Here is a 14,857-nt window from a genome sequence, read left to right as displayed (position 1 = left end):
GGTGATGAATCCTGGCTCTGCTCCTTCCTGACCACGTGAGCTTCAGCAAGGGTCTAGCCCTCTGGGGTCTCGGTACACACACGCGCACACACAGATACATCACAAGATAAAACGTACTTGGAACAGCTTCAGACACATGATAAGTGTAATCAGTAGTAACTGTGACTCTCATCTACGGGCATCAGCATGGCTGGAGGGTCTCGTGAACGCACTGGTCATACCACTCCCTGCTCAGCGGGCTGGAGGAGGGCTGCGGGCTGGGAAGAATGGGGCTTGGGGAAGAAAGGACTAAACGCACACAAAGAACACACCCGGCTCAGGAGGTCAGCGGTCCCCACCAACGCCAGCAACTCACCGGAACTCAGGAAGCCAAAGACGCCCACTCGGTAGCTGGCAGTGACCACGATGAGGTTGCCAACAGCAGCCAAGAAGGAGCCATCCACGGCCGGCTGGCCCCCACTGGCCCCGCCCTCTGCGGCGTTGTGGAGGAACACCAGCACAGACACGTTGGGGGCCTGTAGGGATTGGAGAAATGCGGGAGCTCCAGGCGGCCACCCTCACCCCCCAGAGCTTGGTGAGGGTACCTTCCCCATGCAGGTGCCCAACTGTGAGGCGACGCACGACTCTTCCTTCACCTCTGCCCTGTAGGCATATTCAGTCTCAGTTAGGGGCTGAATTGTGTGCCCCCCAAATTCACATCTTGAAGCCCTAACCCTGGCTGCCTCAGACTGTGACTGTGTTTGGAGACAAGTCCTGTAACGAGATGGCCCTAATCCAATAGGACTGGCGTCCTCATACAGAGAAGAAATTTAGACACAGATGCACACAAAGGAGAGGCCTGCGGAGACACAGGGAGGAGAAGATGACCATCTACAAGCCAAGGAGAGTGGCCTCGGAAGGAAACGACCCTGTAGACATTTTGATCTTGGACTTCTGGCTTTCAAAATCATGAGAAAATACCCTTCTGTGGTTTCAGCCTTCCAGTCTGTGGTACTTTGATAGAGCAGACTGAGCAAAGGAGCAAAACCCACCTCCCGGATGAGGACCCAGAGCGCCATAAAAAGTGAAGACACGTTGCCCACGCTGCCGAGTGAGCCGGGGACCTGTCCCATGCAGCCACGTGGTCTCCCAGCAGCCCAGCTCCTGGCCCGCGTTTACTCTGGAAGACGGTTCTGTGTCCTCCTTGGGGAGTCCTTGAGTTTGGTCACCATCCCTGGAATCCCATCTTGTTAACACAGAGCCACCTTTGTTTAGCCCGACTGAGCGCCAGGCACCATGCTGACTATTGGCATGTGTCACTTACTCAGTCCTCAAACAGCTCCGTGAGGGTGGCATGTTGTCGTTACTCCCATCTTACCGATGAGGAAGCAGAGGCTTGCTGGCGTTAAATAGCCTGCCTCAGGTCACATGGCTATGAGTAGCAGAGCTGGGATCTGAACCCAGGTTGACCCCTTCCTATCAGAATATTGCGTTCCGTCTAGGGGATCTGACACCCCGCCCCAGGCCATGGTGAATGCAAGGCCCCAGGTGGCTCTCGCTCACTCAGGCCCTGAATCCCTGGGCTGTGACTTCTCTACTCCATGTGCCCTGGGCTCCGACACCAACAGCAAACACTGACCAAGGACCTGCCTGGGTGGGTGCCGTGCTAAGTGTGCTCACCTAGAACGTCTGATTAGAGCTTCCGCCTCACAAGGTAGATGACTCTAAGCACCCCCATTCTACAGGTGTGAAAACAGAGGCTCAGAGCAGTGAAGTGGCTTCTTGAAACATCTACAGAAAGGAAGGGACCGAGCAGAATTCTGACCCCAGCCCCCTCCTCCCTCTGGGACACCCCTTCTCGTAGATGTCACCACCTGGTAGGCTTGTTGATTCTTCCAACAGGAGGCCTTTTAAATGCCATAGAAAAAGGCCAGCTCAGGTGGCCTTGGTTTCATTTGCTGTGGGCCACCAGAGAGGTCAGGGACAGGCCCTGTCTCCCCTCCTCAAAGTACCCTGAGTTATTTTTATTGAGTAGCAGGCGAGCAAGAGAGAATACTTCCATTCATGCAGCCCAGGAGGGCCTGCACATTTAGGTGCCCTTGTTCCAAGCTTACTCAGGCCAGCCTGCTGTGACCCAGCCTCCAAAGTACACCGCCTCTCACTGCTGGTAAACTGGGGACCAGGAAGCGGTGGCCCAGTCACATGTACCATGGGATCTGTCAGTACAGGGCTGGCGTCACCAGAAACTCATGTTTCCTAAGGCTCATCAGTTCTGTTTTCTCTCATGAGCTCCGACCCTTCCCCCCAAACAGGAAACTCAAACACTCAACATCAGGATCATAGCTGCTACCTAGGCAGATACAGCCTTCAAAGCAGGACCTAACCAAAGTCAGGGTCACCTCCCAAACCTCACCCTCTAGAACTGCCTCAAATGAGAGACCACATGGAAAGAAATACCCGCTAGGGGGGTCTCTCCAAGGGTCTCTCCAAGAAGAGCCACTGGTTTCCTCATTTGCAGATTAGTTTGATCCAGCTCCACACTCCCCCAGCCCGCGGCCCTCCAGGGGGCCCTGCGTCAGCGGCTGGCCCTCACCCGCCGGTGTGGCTTTCACCCCGCCTCGTCCGCACCCCTGCTCAGGCGCGCCCTCCTGATCACCACCTACCTCACTCCTCCTGCCACTCCGTCTCCTCCCCTGCTGTGTTTTTCTTCACAACCATATTAATACCACAGTTGTCCAATATTTATCTGCTTATCTGTTTATTTCTGCTCCTCCCACTGAGAACAGCCCCTCCTGTGACGGGCGCTTTATGAATACTTCTTAGAGGGCCGGAGCCGGATAGCCACGCACGTGCTCCCGTGCGGGAGATCAGGTGAGGCCGTGGGGGACCCAGGCTTGCTCTCAGCCACTCAGGCCTCAGGAAGCCAAGAACCCACCAGGAGAGTGCAGGGCGGACTGTGCTGGCCGCTCTGGGGCTGGGGATTTCTAATGGGGCCGTTTTCAGGGCAAACATAGTTTTCAGGGCTGCAGCACTCACCATGTTCTGAGGGACAAACACGTTGAGATACAGGCAGTCCTCGCTGACCCCGGGGGACGAAGGCGTCCTGGCGCCTGGTTGCCAGCAACTGGCCCTGCAAGTACAGACAGACAGAAGGCATGACTTGCAGGGAAAACAACCAAAGCGACAAGTCCCAGCCCCCTTCCCATCAGCGGCGGCAGAGCCCACTGCCCCATTCCAAAAGCCCAGCGGCCCACCAGCATTTAGGCAGCTTCAGGAAATGGTTAATGGGATTGGTGAGTAAATGGTGGAAAGAGCAGCATGCCCATCCCTCTCTCTACCACGGGCCTGAGGAACATCCCACAGGGACAAAGGGCTGGTCCAGAGAGAAGGATGCCTGGATAAAGAGGAAAGTGTGTGTCACCTGCAACCTGGGCCCTTCCTGGCTCCAAGGGAGCAGACCTGCTGGGATGAGGTGTCCCAACCGGTTTTCTACGTCAGTACAGAGTCCAAGTATGCCAGTGGAACATCTCCTGGCATAAGAGCTGAGACTGCATCTGGGACACATCTAATGGAGGCATGATGGTTACCCGCCCAGGCCTTGTTAGCACTGGGCTCTGATGAACCTAGCTCTCCAACTACTCTCCACTCAAAAGCCTCAACCACCTCATCTGTCAAATGGGTGTATCCTAACACGCTAAAGTGTTCTAATTAGTCCATATTTGTTTCTCTGGTTGCCCAATGGTGGAGACTTATTCATGACTTTCTGCATCTTTCTGCCACTGTCCTAGTTTAAGCCTCCACTGTTGCTTGCCTGGAGCAGTCCAGAGCCTCCTGCCCATCCCTCTATCTGGCCCTGGGCCTGTAGACCTGCCCAGCAGCCAGCCGTGGGAGTGATGGACAGAGAGAATACGGCTGCCTTGAGACAGAGCTGTGGACCCCTGTGGGAAGGGGAAAGGCCATGGGGATGGGAGAGGGAGACATGGGTGCTCTTTCCATAGACGCTCTGAACACGCTTTAATTTAGAAAAATCACAAAATCGTATCCAATCTGTCAACTCTTTACAGTGGTATATGCATGGGAGGGAATGGGCAAAACTGAAAGCAGTTGATGACGAAGGAAAATAAGATATTCCATTTTTTTCCCCTTTTTGGAAAATTCCTTTTAATATTGTTCCTGTTGGGGGAATCAAAGTCCTTTTAAATTATATTTTCACTAGCTCATGTGTTTTTCCTTCTCTGCTTACTTCTCAGCCCCACTGAAGTCAGAAGTGGCCGGGAGGCTGAGTCCTGGTCACCGCCACACTGGGGCACATGACGAATGCACGCCCCACCTGCAGCTGTGGCCGTGGAGACCTCCCCTGCAGACTCTTCCACAGCCTCTCTTTCCTGGATGCGAAGTCAAGGAAGGCTCCTAGAAGGAACCTTAGAAGGTCTGTGCTGAAGAAGGCACATCAGCCTGGGTGCCCGCATTACTGCATGGAGCAAAGCCCACCTGCCCCTCCATCACCAAAGGGATTGTGCAGGACCAAGACAATGTTAAGTCACCGACAAGTGGGAGTTTATGTGTTAAAGCACTCAACACCATCTTAACAAATATAACCCCTGCTCCACGCATGGCTCAAATTCGAACGCACTGCTCTGTTATCAAGTCTCATTTTGAAGGCTTAGAATGGGAGAAGGCTTCCCTGGGCATCCCCCGAAATGTACTCCACTCCACCCTTACCGTGGCTTGGTGGCATCCCAGGACCCTGTCCAGTTCAAGGGCTCCGGGGCCCGGAAGCGGCTTCCCGCCAGGGGCGGGGTGGCATATGGAACTCCCAGGAACTGGTCCACTTGCTTCCACGAAGTGCCCACCTGGATGGCCTGGGACCTGCCCAGCAGCCGGCCGTGGGTGGTGATGGTCACAGAAGGTGCAGATGTCCCAACGCCGAGCAGAGGGATGTCTGGGAGCGGGGAGAGAGAGAGAGAGAGCAGCTGGTGCTCTATTCACAGGTATTCCGAATATACTTTAAGAAACAAATCTAAAAGCCCAAACACTGCTTTCTGCATTAAAAAAAAAAGAAAGTTAGTTATTCATTCAGGCCCCAATAGCTTAAGTCTAGTCATGTTAGTATTCAATGTGGAAAAAAAAAAGAAAAGAAAAGAAAAGAAACCCAGCAAAGACACCTGATCTTCCCCGGGCACTGAGCAATTCCTCCCCCAGGTGTGCCACCTCAGCTCTTCCCAGAGAGGCAGCCCAGGCCCACAGCCCCTGCCTCAGCGCCCTGGGGCCAGATGTTACCACAATTCTGAATTATTTGGATTTTAAAAAGAACAGAGGGGCACAGAACGGGCAAGGTCCAATCCTCCAGGGGGGTGTGGAGTTGAGACCCATCAACAGACACACCAGTTACTTCTGGGATGAAATGTATAGGTTATTCCTACTAAGAGGGATGAACACATAATATCTTTTCTTCGGTCACTTCAGGTCAGATATTGCCACCAAACGAGTTTGCCACAAACTTACAAAAAAAATTTTTTTTTCTGACTTTTAGAGTGTTTGGATTTCAGAATTGCAGCTAAGGCACTGCAGACCCGGTACTTGTATTTCACTGGTGAGGAAATAGGTTTAGAGTCTGGGGGTGGGCAGCTGTCAGGACTTCAAAGTGATGTAGGATTCAAAGCTATACTTTTCTGAGCCACAGCTCTGACCACAGGGTCAGAGGTTCACAAAGGGTCAAGGCCAGGCCTCGGCCCAGGTCTGCAACGTGCATCCCCCTTTGCGCAGGTCCGGATCCCACCCGGTCTGTGAGTTCACACTGGTGCTGCCGAACCCTGCACTGTGCTCCACAGGCCTTCCGTCCCCACCCTGTAGTGCTAACCTCCAGATGCTTATCAGCCTTTCTTCAGCCCTGTCTTACCCCCTCCACTATATTTCTCACATTCATTCATTGGTTCAATAAACTTCTGTTGGGCCCCGGCTCAGGGCCAGATGCCATTTTCAGGGACTTAAGACAGGCCTGTGCCTGGTTCCCCACAGGCCTTAGGGCCTTGCACGGAGGAAACCAACACTGGTGAAGAGAGTGTGTGTGTGTGTGTGTGTGTGTCTGTGTGTGTGTGTCAAGCGGGGGGGTCTCTCATTATTTCCAACATGTTGAGCCTGGGAGAGGAGGCAGACAGACAGACAGACAGGCAGGCGGAAGTCTATCCATTCCTCAAAAGCTTGGTACCATGCAGTGGTTCAATTAGAGGTGGTTTTGACCCCAGGAAGCATTTGACAATGTCTGGAGACGCTTTTCGTTGTCATAAGGGTTGGGGAGAGATACTAGCTACTGGTATCTCATAGGGCAGAGGCCAGAGAAGCTGCTAAACATCCTGCAATAGAGAAGATAGGCCCCCACAATGAGCCTTCTGCTCCCAGTTGTCAATGGTGCCGAGGCCGAGACTCCCTGGCGTGATGTGCATTCATGACTTCCAGGCCACTGAGGGTCAATGTGGTGAGAAGGAAACAACGGATGGTCTGAGGAGTCCAGCAGGTCCGTGTTTTGTGTTATGGACCAGCTACTTTAGAAAACCTCTATAATTCTTCTCATCCTCAATTTTCCCATCTGCAAAATAGGAACAGTAGCAGTTCCTACAATGCAAAGATGTTAGGAATAAATAACACAATGCCTGTAATGTCCCAAGCCCAGTGCCTGGCAAATGACAGGAGATCAACACATGAATGAGTGAATGGGAAAGAGGGAGGGAGGGAGGGAGGGAGGGAGGGAGGAAGGAAGGAAGGAAGAAGGAAGGAAGGAAGGAAGGAAGGAAGGAAGGAAGGAAACAGTGAGTGAAAACTTCTCTGTTGCATAAACACTGGCATGTGAGTTAGAACTCAAAATGGAAACTCAGGATGGAAAGAAACAGTTGCCGATTTGTAATCTGGCCTTGATCACAAATCATGACTGCTCTCACTCCCACGGTTCTTTCCTTCTCACAAGATTTCCTGTTTCAATTGCAAATCACAGGCTCTCCGGCCAGCATTCAGGACTGTGGGCGCTAAAGTAGCAAACCATCTGAGGTCAGCTCTGCAGGAAACAGCCCCATTTCACCAATGTGGCAGCATCTGAAGCAGGGAGCGAAGACAGAAAATGTAAAAGCTAAAGCATTTCGAGGGAAGGCAAGCCTGCTTCCCCACAGATGGTGGTATTTAAGCCTCCCTCCAGAGGCTGCCCAGAGAATCCCAGACTAAAAGAGATCCAACGTGGGGAAAACATTTGATGTGCATTTCTCCCTTTGGAATCTTCTGCAGAAATGTGGATTCTTTCAGAATACCCACATATTTAGGCCCTGTGACTCTCTGGATTAAGAAAGTTATCTGTAGCTCTACATATGCATTAGGTGCAGACAAATAACATCTACGTAGATAAATGTGGGCGTGCATCTTCTGCTGGAAAGTGAGCATTTCACATTGAATTTGAGACACACAGCATTAGGAGAGAAGCAGCCGGATTTGTTTTACAGAACTCAGACCTCGAAGTGAAGGCATTTCTCAGCAGGACTACCATGCAGATTAGCTACACTATGGGTGAAATCTGTCTAACTTACTGAATGACATAAACGTCCTGAGAGAAGACAAGCCTAGAGATTAAGGGCCCAAGACCTCAGTTTACAGGAATCAAAGCACTCCCAGCCCTGGGGGCCCTCTCCGGATCTAAAGGCTGAGGTGCAGGAGGGGGCAGAGGAGACGTCACTGGATCCAGACAGGCCTGAAGGACCGTTAATGCTCAAGCACAGGGTGGGCCCAAATCCCACTGCTACTTGGTTTTGTAAATAAAGTTTTATTAGCACACAGCCATGCCTGTGGATTTGTTGTTGTCTGTGGACGCTTTCCTGCTACAACAGTAGAGCTGAGTAGCTGGAACAGAGACTTGTGGCTGTAAAGCCTAAAATATTTCTTATCTGGCCCTTTACAGAGGGAGTTTGCTGACATCTGCTCTTGAAGATAAGATGGCAGACATGGCCAACATTTCTAAAAAGTTATTCATTTCATCCCATAAGCATGTTTAATGGGGGAGGTGTGTCCCCCAGGCCCTCGATGCCCGTGTTTCCTGTTCCACAGCTCGTTAGCTCACTTAGGGATGCACTTACATGCTGCTCTCTCCTTGCCTGCTTCACCCCTGTACCCCCAGCACCTAACACAAGGGCTGACACATAATAGCACGTTATTCGATGTTTCTAAACTAAACCGAGCCGGAAGCAGCTGCTCTCTCCGGGCACTGTGGTGTGGTCTTTAGGCGATGCGGTTTTATGGGAGAGGACTGCCTCTAGAGACAGGAGATCTGGCTCTAAGTCCCCGTTCTGTCATCACTAGCTGTGTGAAATCAGAGAAATAACTTAACTTCCCTGGACCAGAGTCTCCTGATCTCTCAGACGGGGATAAAACCCTTATCTTGCCACCTCACAGGATAGTGTGAGTATCAAATGGGATAAGGCATGTGAAACAACTTTCTAAATTCTAAAATAGTAGTTAAAAAGTGGTCTATTTAATTATTTTACTCAGAAATGCAAAGGCCAAAATGGCTTCTATAACTCAAAGGAAGTAATGAATAAAGGCAGTGCAGAGAAGTTCTAGGTCAGAAGTAGGGTTTTTCACCTTCCTTCAGTCCATCTCATGTGAGTGCCACAGAGCCTAGGATGACTCTGACTGACTTTCCCTTAAGAACGTCAAAAGCCACTGCCCATGAGTCACCAGGTGCTCGGACAGTCCCTCCCAGCCACACCCAGGCCCTCAGGAATGGCTGCAAAGACACAGGCCAGCACTTACTTGGCTTCTGGTAGATGTGGGTGGCCTCTTCATGGAGCAGAAGTTGGCAGTTTTGGGCCTGCAGGCTGTGTGTGCAGCTCTGGGTATCAGCATAGAACATACACCTCACAACGCCAGGTTGGGTTTGCAGAGTGGTGACAAGGCAGGCCTGGTGATGGGAGCATTCTGTGGAGGAGGAGATGAGTGGGGCTGGCCTGAGAGATCACCTCAGTCATGTATCCAATCCTGCATCCATGAATTCATCATCCATCCCTCCATCCATCCATCCATCCCTCCACCTATGCTACCATCTAATCATGCATCCATGAATCCATGCATGCAACCCTCCATCTATCCAAGCATCATCCCTCCATCCATCCATGCAATTTTATATCCATAAATCTGTGTATCATCCACCCAACCCCGCTTCCATTCATCCCAAGATAACCTGGGATGCCCAGCAGGAAATAATTAACCTGGGAGAGAAGACCCTGGGTGGGCTCTCCGCTGCAGTCTCCTCATCCCCCTTCAGGGTCAGCCCAAAGTCAAAGTTTCCAAGGGGGTAAGCCAGCTAGCCATCCTTCCATCCAATCGTGCCTCATGAATCTGTACATCCACCCATGCACCATCCATTCACCCATCCAATGATGCGTGCCTGCATCCATCTATACAAACACTCACTTCTTCATTTAAACACCAGGCCCAGTGCTAGGGGCTGGGAATAAAATAGTGGTGGTGGAGGACCCAACCCTCCCATCAATCTATTTTCCACACAACAGTCCGGATGTTGGTTGTTTATTTATTCACAAATGTGCTCTTGTCATTCTCCGATTGAAGTCGTAGCAGACAAGGCTCTTCACGCTCCAGCCCTTGCCTTCCTCTTCAGCCTCGTCTCCCTCTGCCTCCCCAACCCCATCACACCCACCACCTTCCGTCAGGGGTTATGTCCTTTTCCATGTGTACCAGGTCATGCACTAGACTGTTTAAAAGATTCATGGCATTAGGGTATTCAGTCCTAAAAACAGCTCTGAAAGTAGTGCTGCTTCATTTGATTGAGCAAGTTGTGCATTGCCTAAAGGCCTTATTCATAGCCCAGTCTCTGTGCTGTGGCACCACCCAGAATTGCGTGATGTACAACCTATACAACCGTACATGGTGTCCCTGGCTATAATATGCACATATTGTTATCCAACCTTGTAGGAGAGAGGATCCATGTAATCTCAGAATTGAAAAGTGTAAATGTTACCCAATCTTGGCCTCTTTCACAAGGTGAAGTCTTTGCAGAACATTCTGATCATATGGTCACCTAGCTTTTGTTTAAATACCAGTGACTGAAACCCTGTAAAGGAAGTATGCATCCGTGGACAGCTTTGCCTATTAGGAAGTTCTTCATATTGCACTGAAAAATGTCTCTTGAAATTTGAGTTTTACCCATAGGCCTTTGCTTGCCCCATGAGCTTGGCCAGAACAATATCCTTCCTCCTGGCCACAACGGCCCACTTGTAATCTGAGGACAGCCATCACAGCTTCCATGCATCTCCATCTCAGACTAACCCCCTAGGTCCTCCCTCTGACCTTCCTCTGACCGGGTTCAACGTTGCACATTTTCTGGCTGGCTTAGCCCCTTGGAGACCGTGACCATGGCCAACCCTGCAGGAGGATGAGGAGACTACAGAGCAGAGTCCCCCCACCAGGGTCTTCTCCCTGAGGTGAGGTCCTTCCGGCCAGGCACCCCAGGTGATCTCGGGGTCTCCTATGTGTTTTTGAGGTCAGAATCTTGAGGAGCACTTGTGTGAGAGGGGTCCTGTCCCAATCAACCCCCTACCTGGAGGTGGAAACTCCCCTTACCCCACAAACAGCGGTCTCGGGCAGCAGAGAAGTCACCCATGGCAGCGGTGCTGATGTGGGCAACGTCAAAGTTCCGGATGGATGGATCAACAACTACTGAAGAGAGGGCCAGGGACTGCCACGAGTCCAGAGAGACTAGGAGGGAAAGCAGGGACAGTTAGTGGAGTGCCATCCGATGCCCCCAAAGGGTGCCCAAGGGCTCTCTCCTGGTGGTCTCCGTCCCCATTTCTTTTTTTTTTTTTGCGGTACGCGGGCCTCTCCCTGTTGTGGCCTCTCCTGTTGCGGAGCACAGGCTCCGGACGCGCCAGGCTCAGCGGCCATGGCTCACGGGCCCAGCCGCTCCGCGGCACGTGGGATCCTCCCGGACCGGGGCACGAACCCGTGTCCCCTGCATCGGCAGGCAGACTCTCAACAACTGCGCCACCAGGGAAGCCCCGTGACCCCATTTCTTTATCCATCTCTCCATTCTACTATGATTTTTAAGAGTTTTTTTTTTATATGAGCCAAGGTCCCGTGCTCAAGTCTAGGGATACAGAGGTGAAGAACAAAGCAACCAAAGCTTGGGCGTTTCTACTGAGCAGCTCACAGCAGAAGGGAGAGAATGTGAAATGACAAGACAAACACTGTAGTACAGTTGTTATAATGCAAAAGTCAGAATAACGCTAGTAACCATGATAATAACAGGCTCGTCAGTGTTCCTTATGTGGTACTTTGTGATGTGCTGCCCGGCTGCCTGCAGGACCAAGAATGCTGAGCTGGACAGTGACCAAGCCAGAGACAGACCCAGGCCTCCTGGCTCTAAACCAGGGCTCCTTCCATCCCTCTGAGCTTCCTACAGAGCTGAGCATCCTCTCCAGAAAATTATCCCCAGGTAGGAAAAGGTCGTTGTCTTTGACAGCATCATGCTCTTAGCTATACGGGGAAGACTGTCATTTTTATCTTGAACTTGTCTTTGACACCAGAGCACTGAGCATCACTAAAATTAGAATGGTAAATAAAGTAGCAAAAGGATCTAGCACCACCACCCTTCTTTTCAATGAAAGAAAGAAAGAAACAAAGAAAGAAAGAAACAAAGAAAGAGAAAGAATGGAATTCTTTGATAAGATTCATCAGTGAAACTACCTAGATCTGAAGTTTGCTCCGTGAGGGGACTTTTGTTAATAAATTTAACATTGTTTATAGACAAAAAAAAAAAAAAAAGGAAGGAAGAAAGTAAAGAAAAAGAGAGCGAGAAAAAAGGTTTATCCAGAGAAGTGGCCAAATAATGCAACCAGATTTCGCGTGGACTCAGCAAGAGGAAGTGAAAGCCCCACACCTGTCCTAGAGCTGCAGGGCCACCCTCAGAATCTGGAGCCGTGTATTTCTGAACTTGGGACCTGGCTTCCCTGTAAGAGACCCTGGGCTTTCATTTCCTTAAGCATCCTCCACGTGTTGCTATTTTCATGGTCATTACAAGTGGCATTTTTGCAACATGGCCAAACCGAGGTGCATATTTTTAGATGGTGAGCACACTGCAATTTCAGAGAAGAGTTATGATGGGATTTCAGGACGGAACTTGCCAATTATGGTCTTAAAATGGAAGCCTTGGCTGCCCTCCACCTTTATTTAGGTTGATGTCTAGGGGAAAGCGTTCTAATTAAAGGGTGAATTTCCCCTCCAAAGTGAGAGTCAGCTCATCTGTCGCCATCCCAGGGCCTGGAGTCAGCTCTCTGCCACACCCCACAACTGTCCCCCTCCCCTGCTGGCAGGACCCCCGGATGAGCCATTGCTGCCATGCAGAATCTAACATCTGGGCTTCCACACGCATCTCATGAAAATTCTGAGGACAAGTGCTTTGTGAATGCAAAAGCATAGTGAAGCACGAAAGCTGGGCGATCTCGGTAGCATTTCACAGGAGTTTACTAATTTGCCAAGAACCTCGCAATACCATTGCTGTTTAAAGTTCACGATAACCCATGCTGTGGGCATCACTACTGTGCGCATTTTACAGATGAGGAAACAGATCCAGTAAACACACCCAAAGTGCTTAGCTGATAAGCGGCAGTGCTTGGGCTTGAGCCCCGCTCCTTCAGCTTCAGAATCCACGGTTTACTCCAAGGCAGACCTCCTCTCCGGGTGAATGAGATGGTGACAGCTTTCAGACTCACCCAAAGGGATAGTCTGCTCCGAAATGCACCATCTGTCGTTTGTTAATTAGTTTTTTCTTCCTTTGTTTAAAATATATTTTACAGACTGCATTGTCCACATCACTTATTTAAAAAAGAAAATCATTGGTGTTCCCTGGCAGTCCAGTGGTTAGGACTCAACACTTTCACTGCGTGGTCTGGGTTCAATCCCTGGTCAGGGAAGTAAGATGCCACAAGCCGCCCAGCGTGGCCAATAACTAGCTAAATAAATAAATAAGAAAATCACTACCCCTTGAATTTGAAATGCCACGTTTATCATATATTAAGTTCTTATATGTAAATGAGTTTTCTTTGGTGAGTACCAATTCTTTTTCATTCATCTCTGCTAATTCTGGCTCTATTCCCCAACTGCTTAAACTAGAGTCACTTTATACTATATTCTATCGTCAAATGGTAAAAGTTTTCCCACATTATTTTTCCTTTAAAAATATTTTTTGGTTGTTTATTTACCAGATGAAATTGAAAATCACTTTGTCAAGTTTCAAGAAAACATTTTGTGGATGTTATTTGGAAAAATTGATTTGAGAAAAAGATTTTTAATTTTATTCTGTTTAATTTTCGGTGTCATTAAGAATGGAATGGGATTGTTTCCCATTATATTTTTTAAATGGTTACAGTTGACCAAAAGGAAAGCTATGTATTTGTGTGTATTTATTTTCTAACAGGACCTGAACCTACTCTGAATGTAACTCACAGACGTAGTTGAAGCTCAGGCTCATATCTCTGTGGCTACTTTGGAAACAGGTCCACAGTAGATTCCAGTCTTAGGGAATACATGCCATCCAGCAGCTGTAACTCATGATGGCATAAATGACACGTACTTGCTTAAGAAGTCAGGTTCCAGGAGTTTATCTCAGCTCCTCCACTTAACAGCTCTGTGACTCTGGGCAAACCACTCACCCTCTCTGAGCTTCAGTTTCCTCATCAGTAAAATGGGTATATTACCAGATGCTCTCTTCTAAGATGGTCATTGGGAATGAATGAGCTACTGTGTGTGAGCTGCACAGAGCCCGCTCGGGGTAGGATTAGTGAAATCAGCTGCTCCCATTCTCTCTGGGCCGAGTTGCTCAGTTCTTGCTGTGTTTGGGTCACTGTCTTTTTGAAACTATAGAGGTAGGAGCCTGACTGAGGTGCTGGGGGAAGTTCTCTAAGGGGTAAGGGAGCACAAATCACTGTTGGTGATTTCAAAACCTTCCTCCTGAATTCGCCTCATCCCCTCACCCCAGTCTTGTCCCTGCCCAGGAGGGCCTCTGTCAGCATCTCCCTTCCCGCCTCCGGCCCTGGGACTCCTGGTCAGGCCATTAGCACAGTGGACGCAGGACGCGTGCCCGACCAGGAGGCCTGCTGCTGAATACAGCAACTTTCGGAAACAGCAGCATTTCAAGGTTTTGTGAGCCCAGCACACCCCAGATGAACCCATCGCCGCCCCCTCTCTCCATCCTGCTCTTTGCCCCACACCGTGCTCTTTCTTTCCTCAGGGACTGCATCCACCACCCACCCTGTTGCCCAACCCAGAAATCCCACCATCTTCATCACCTTCTCCCTCACTTTGTCCTGGCAATTCTGCCTCCTCAGCCCCTCTGGGAACTGTCCTTTCTCTTCCACCTAGATTCTGGCCTCATCAATTTCACTTCAGATGCTCCAGTTACTGAGACCCAAACGGGCCTCCCTGTCACCGGCCCCCTCATCCCTTCTCAGGCCATCGACATACTGCGACCAGGGTCACCTCCAAATCTGATTACGACACCCACTGCCCGACGTCCTCGGGGTAACAGGGCGAGTCTGCTGAGGTCTTCAGCTATATCACACCCCTCTCACTTTCACATGGTGGGCCTGGGTGCTTGCCATGGTCACCCATACACCAAACACACTGTACAATCATAAGGAGAAAGAGATGTTGCTTTACTACATAATTTGAATTACTTATGTTAACTCAGATCCATCCTAGTCATAGCAGATGAGGCAATGAGCCACCGGGAGGAATAGTCACAGGGCACTCCCCAAGGTCACCGGGCACCCCCAAGGTCACAGGGTAGAGCCTGGTCTCAGACCCTGCCAGCATGGTTTCCATCTGCCTG

The 14,857-nt window shown here is 50.3% G+C and overlaps 1 protein-coding gene across 1 annotated transcript in view; it reads right to left on the bottom strand.

Moving 5' to 3' along the window:
* The window catches only part of TG (thyroglobulin), a 242,372-nt gene that overhangs the window by 105,734 nt on the left and 121,781 nt on the right, over positions 1–14,857 (bottom strand). The window contains exons 36-40 of the mRNA XM_027132515.1: positions 10,594–10,728; positions 8,767–8,931; positions 4,702–4,921; positions 3,016–3,109; positions 356–515 (exon numbers count right to left, since the gene is read on the bottom strand). Coding sequence (XP_026988316.1) covers positions 356–515; positions 3,016–3,109; positions 4,702–4,921; positions 8,767–8,931; positions 10,594–10,728 — 774 coding nt within the window. The remainder of the gene's footprint in view (positions 1–355; positions 516–3,015; positions 3,110–4,701; positions 4,922–8,766; positions 8,932–10,593; positions 10,729–14,857) is intronic.

This window comes from Aethalodelphis obliquidens, unplaced genomic scaffold, assembly GCF_003676395.1.
Source record: "Aethalodelphis obliquidens isolate GAN/ISIS:26980383/991018 unplaced genomic scaffold, ASM367639v1 scaffold41, whole genome shotgun sequence".
Lineage (NCBI taxonomy): Eukaryota > Metazoa > Chordata > Mammalia > Artiodactyla > Delphinidae > Aethalodelphis > Aethalodelphis obliquidens.
Note: the sequence above shows the minus strand (reverse complement) of the source record. Positions and strands in the feature narration are given on the sequence as shown.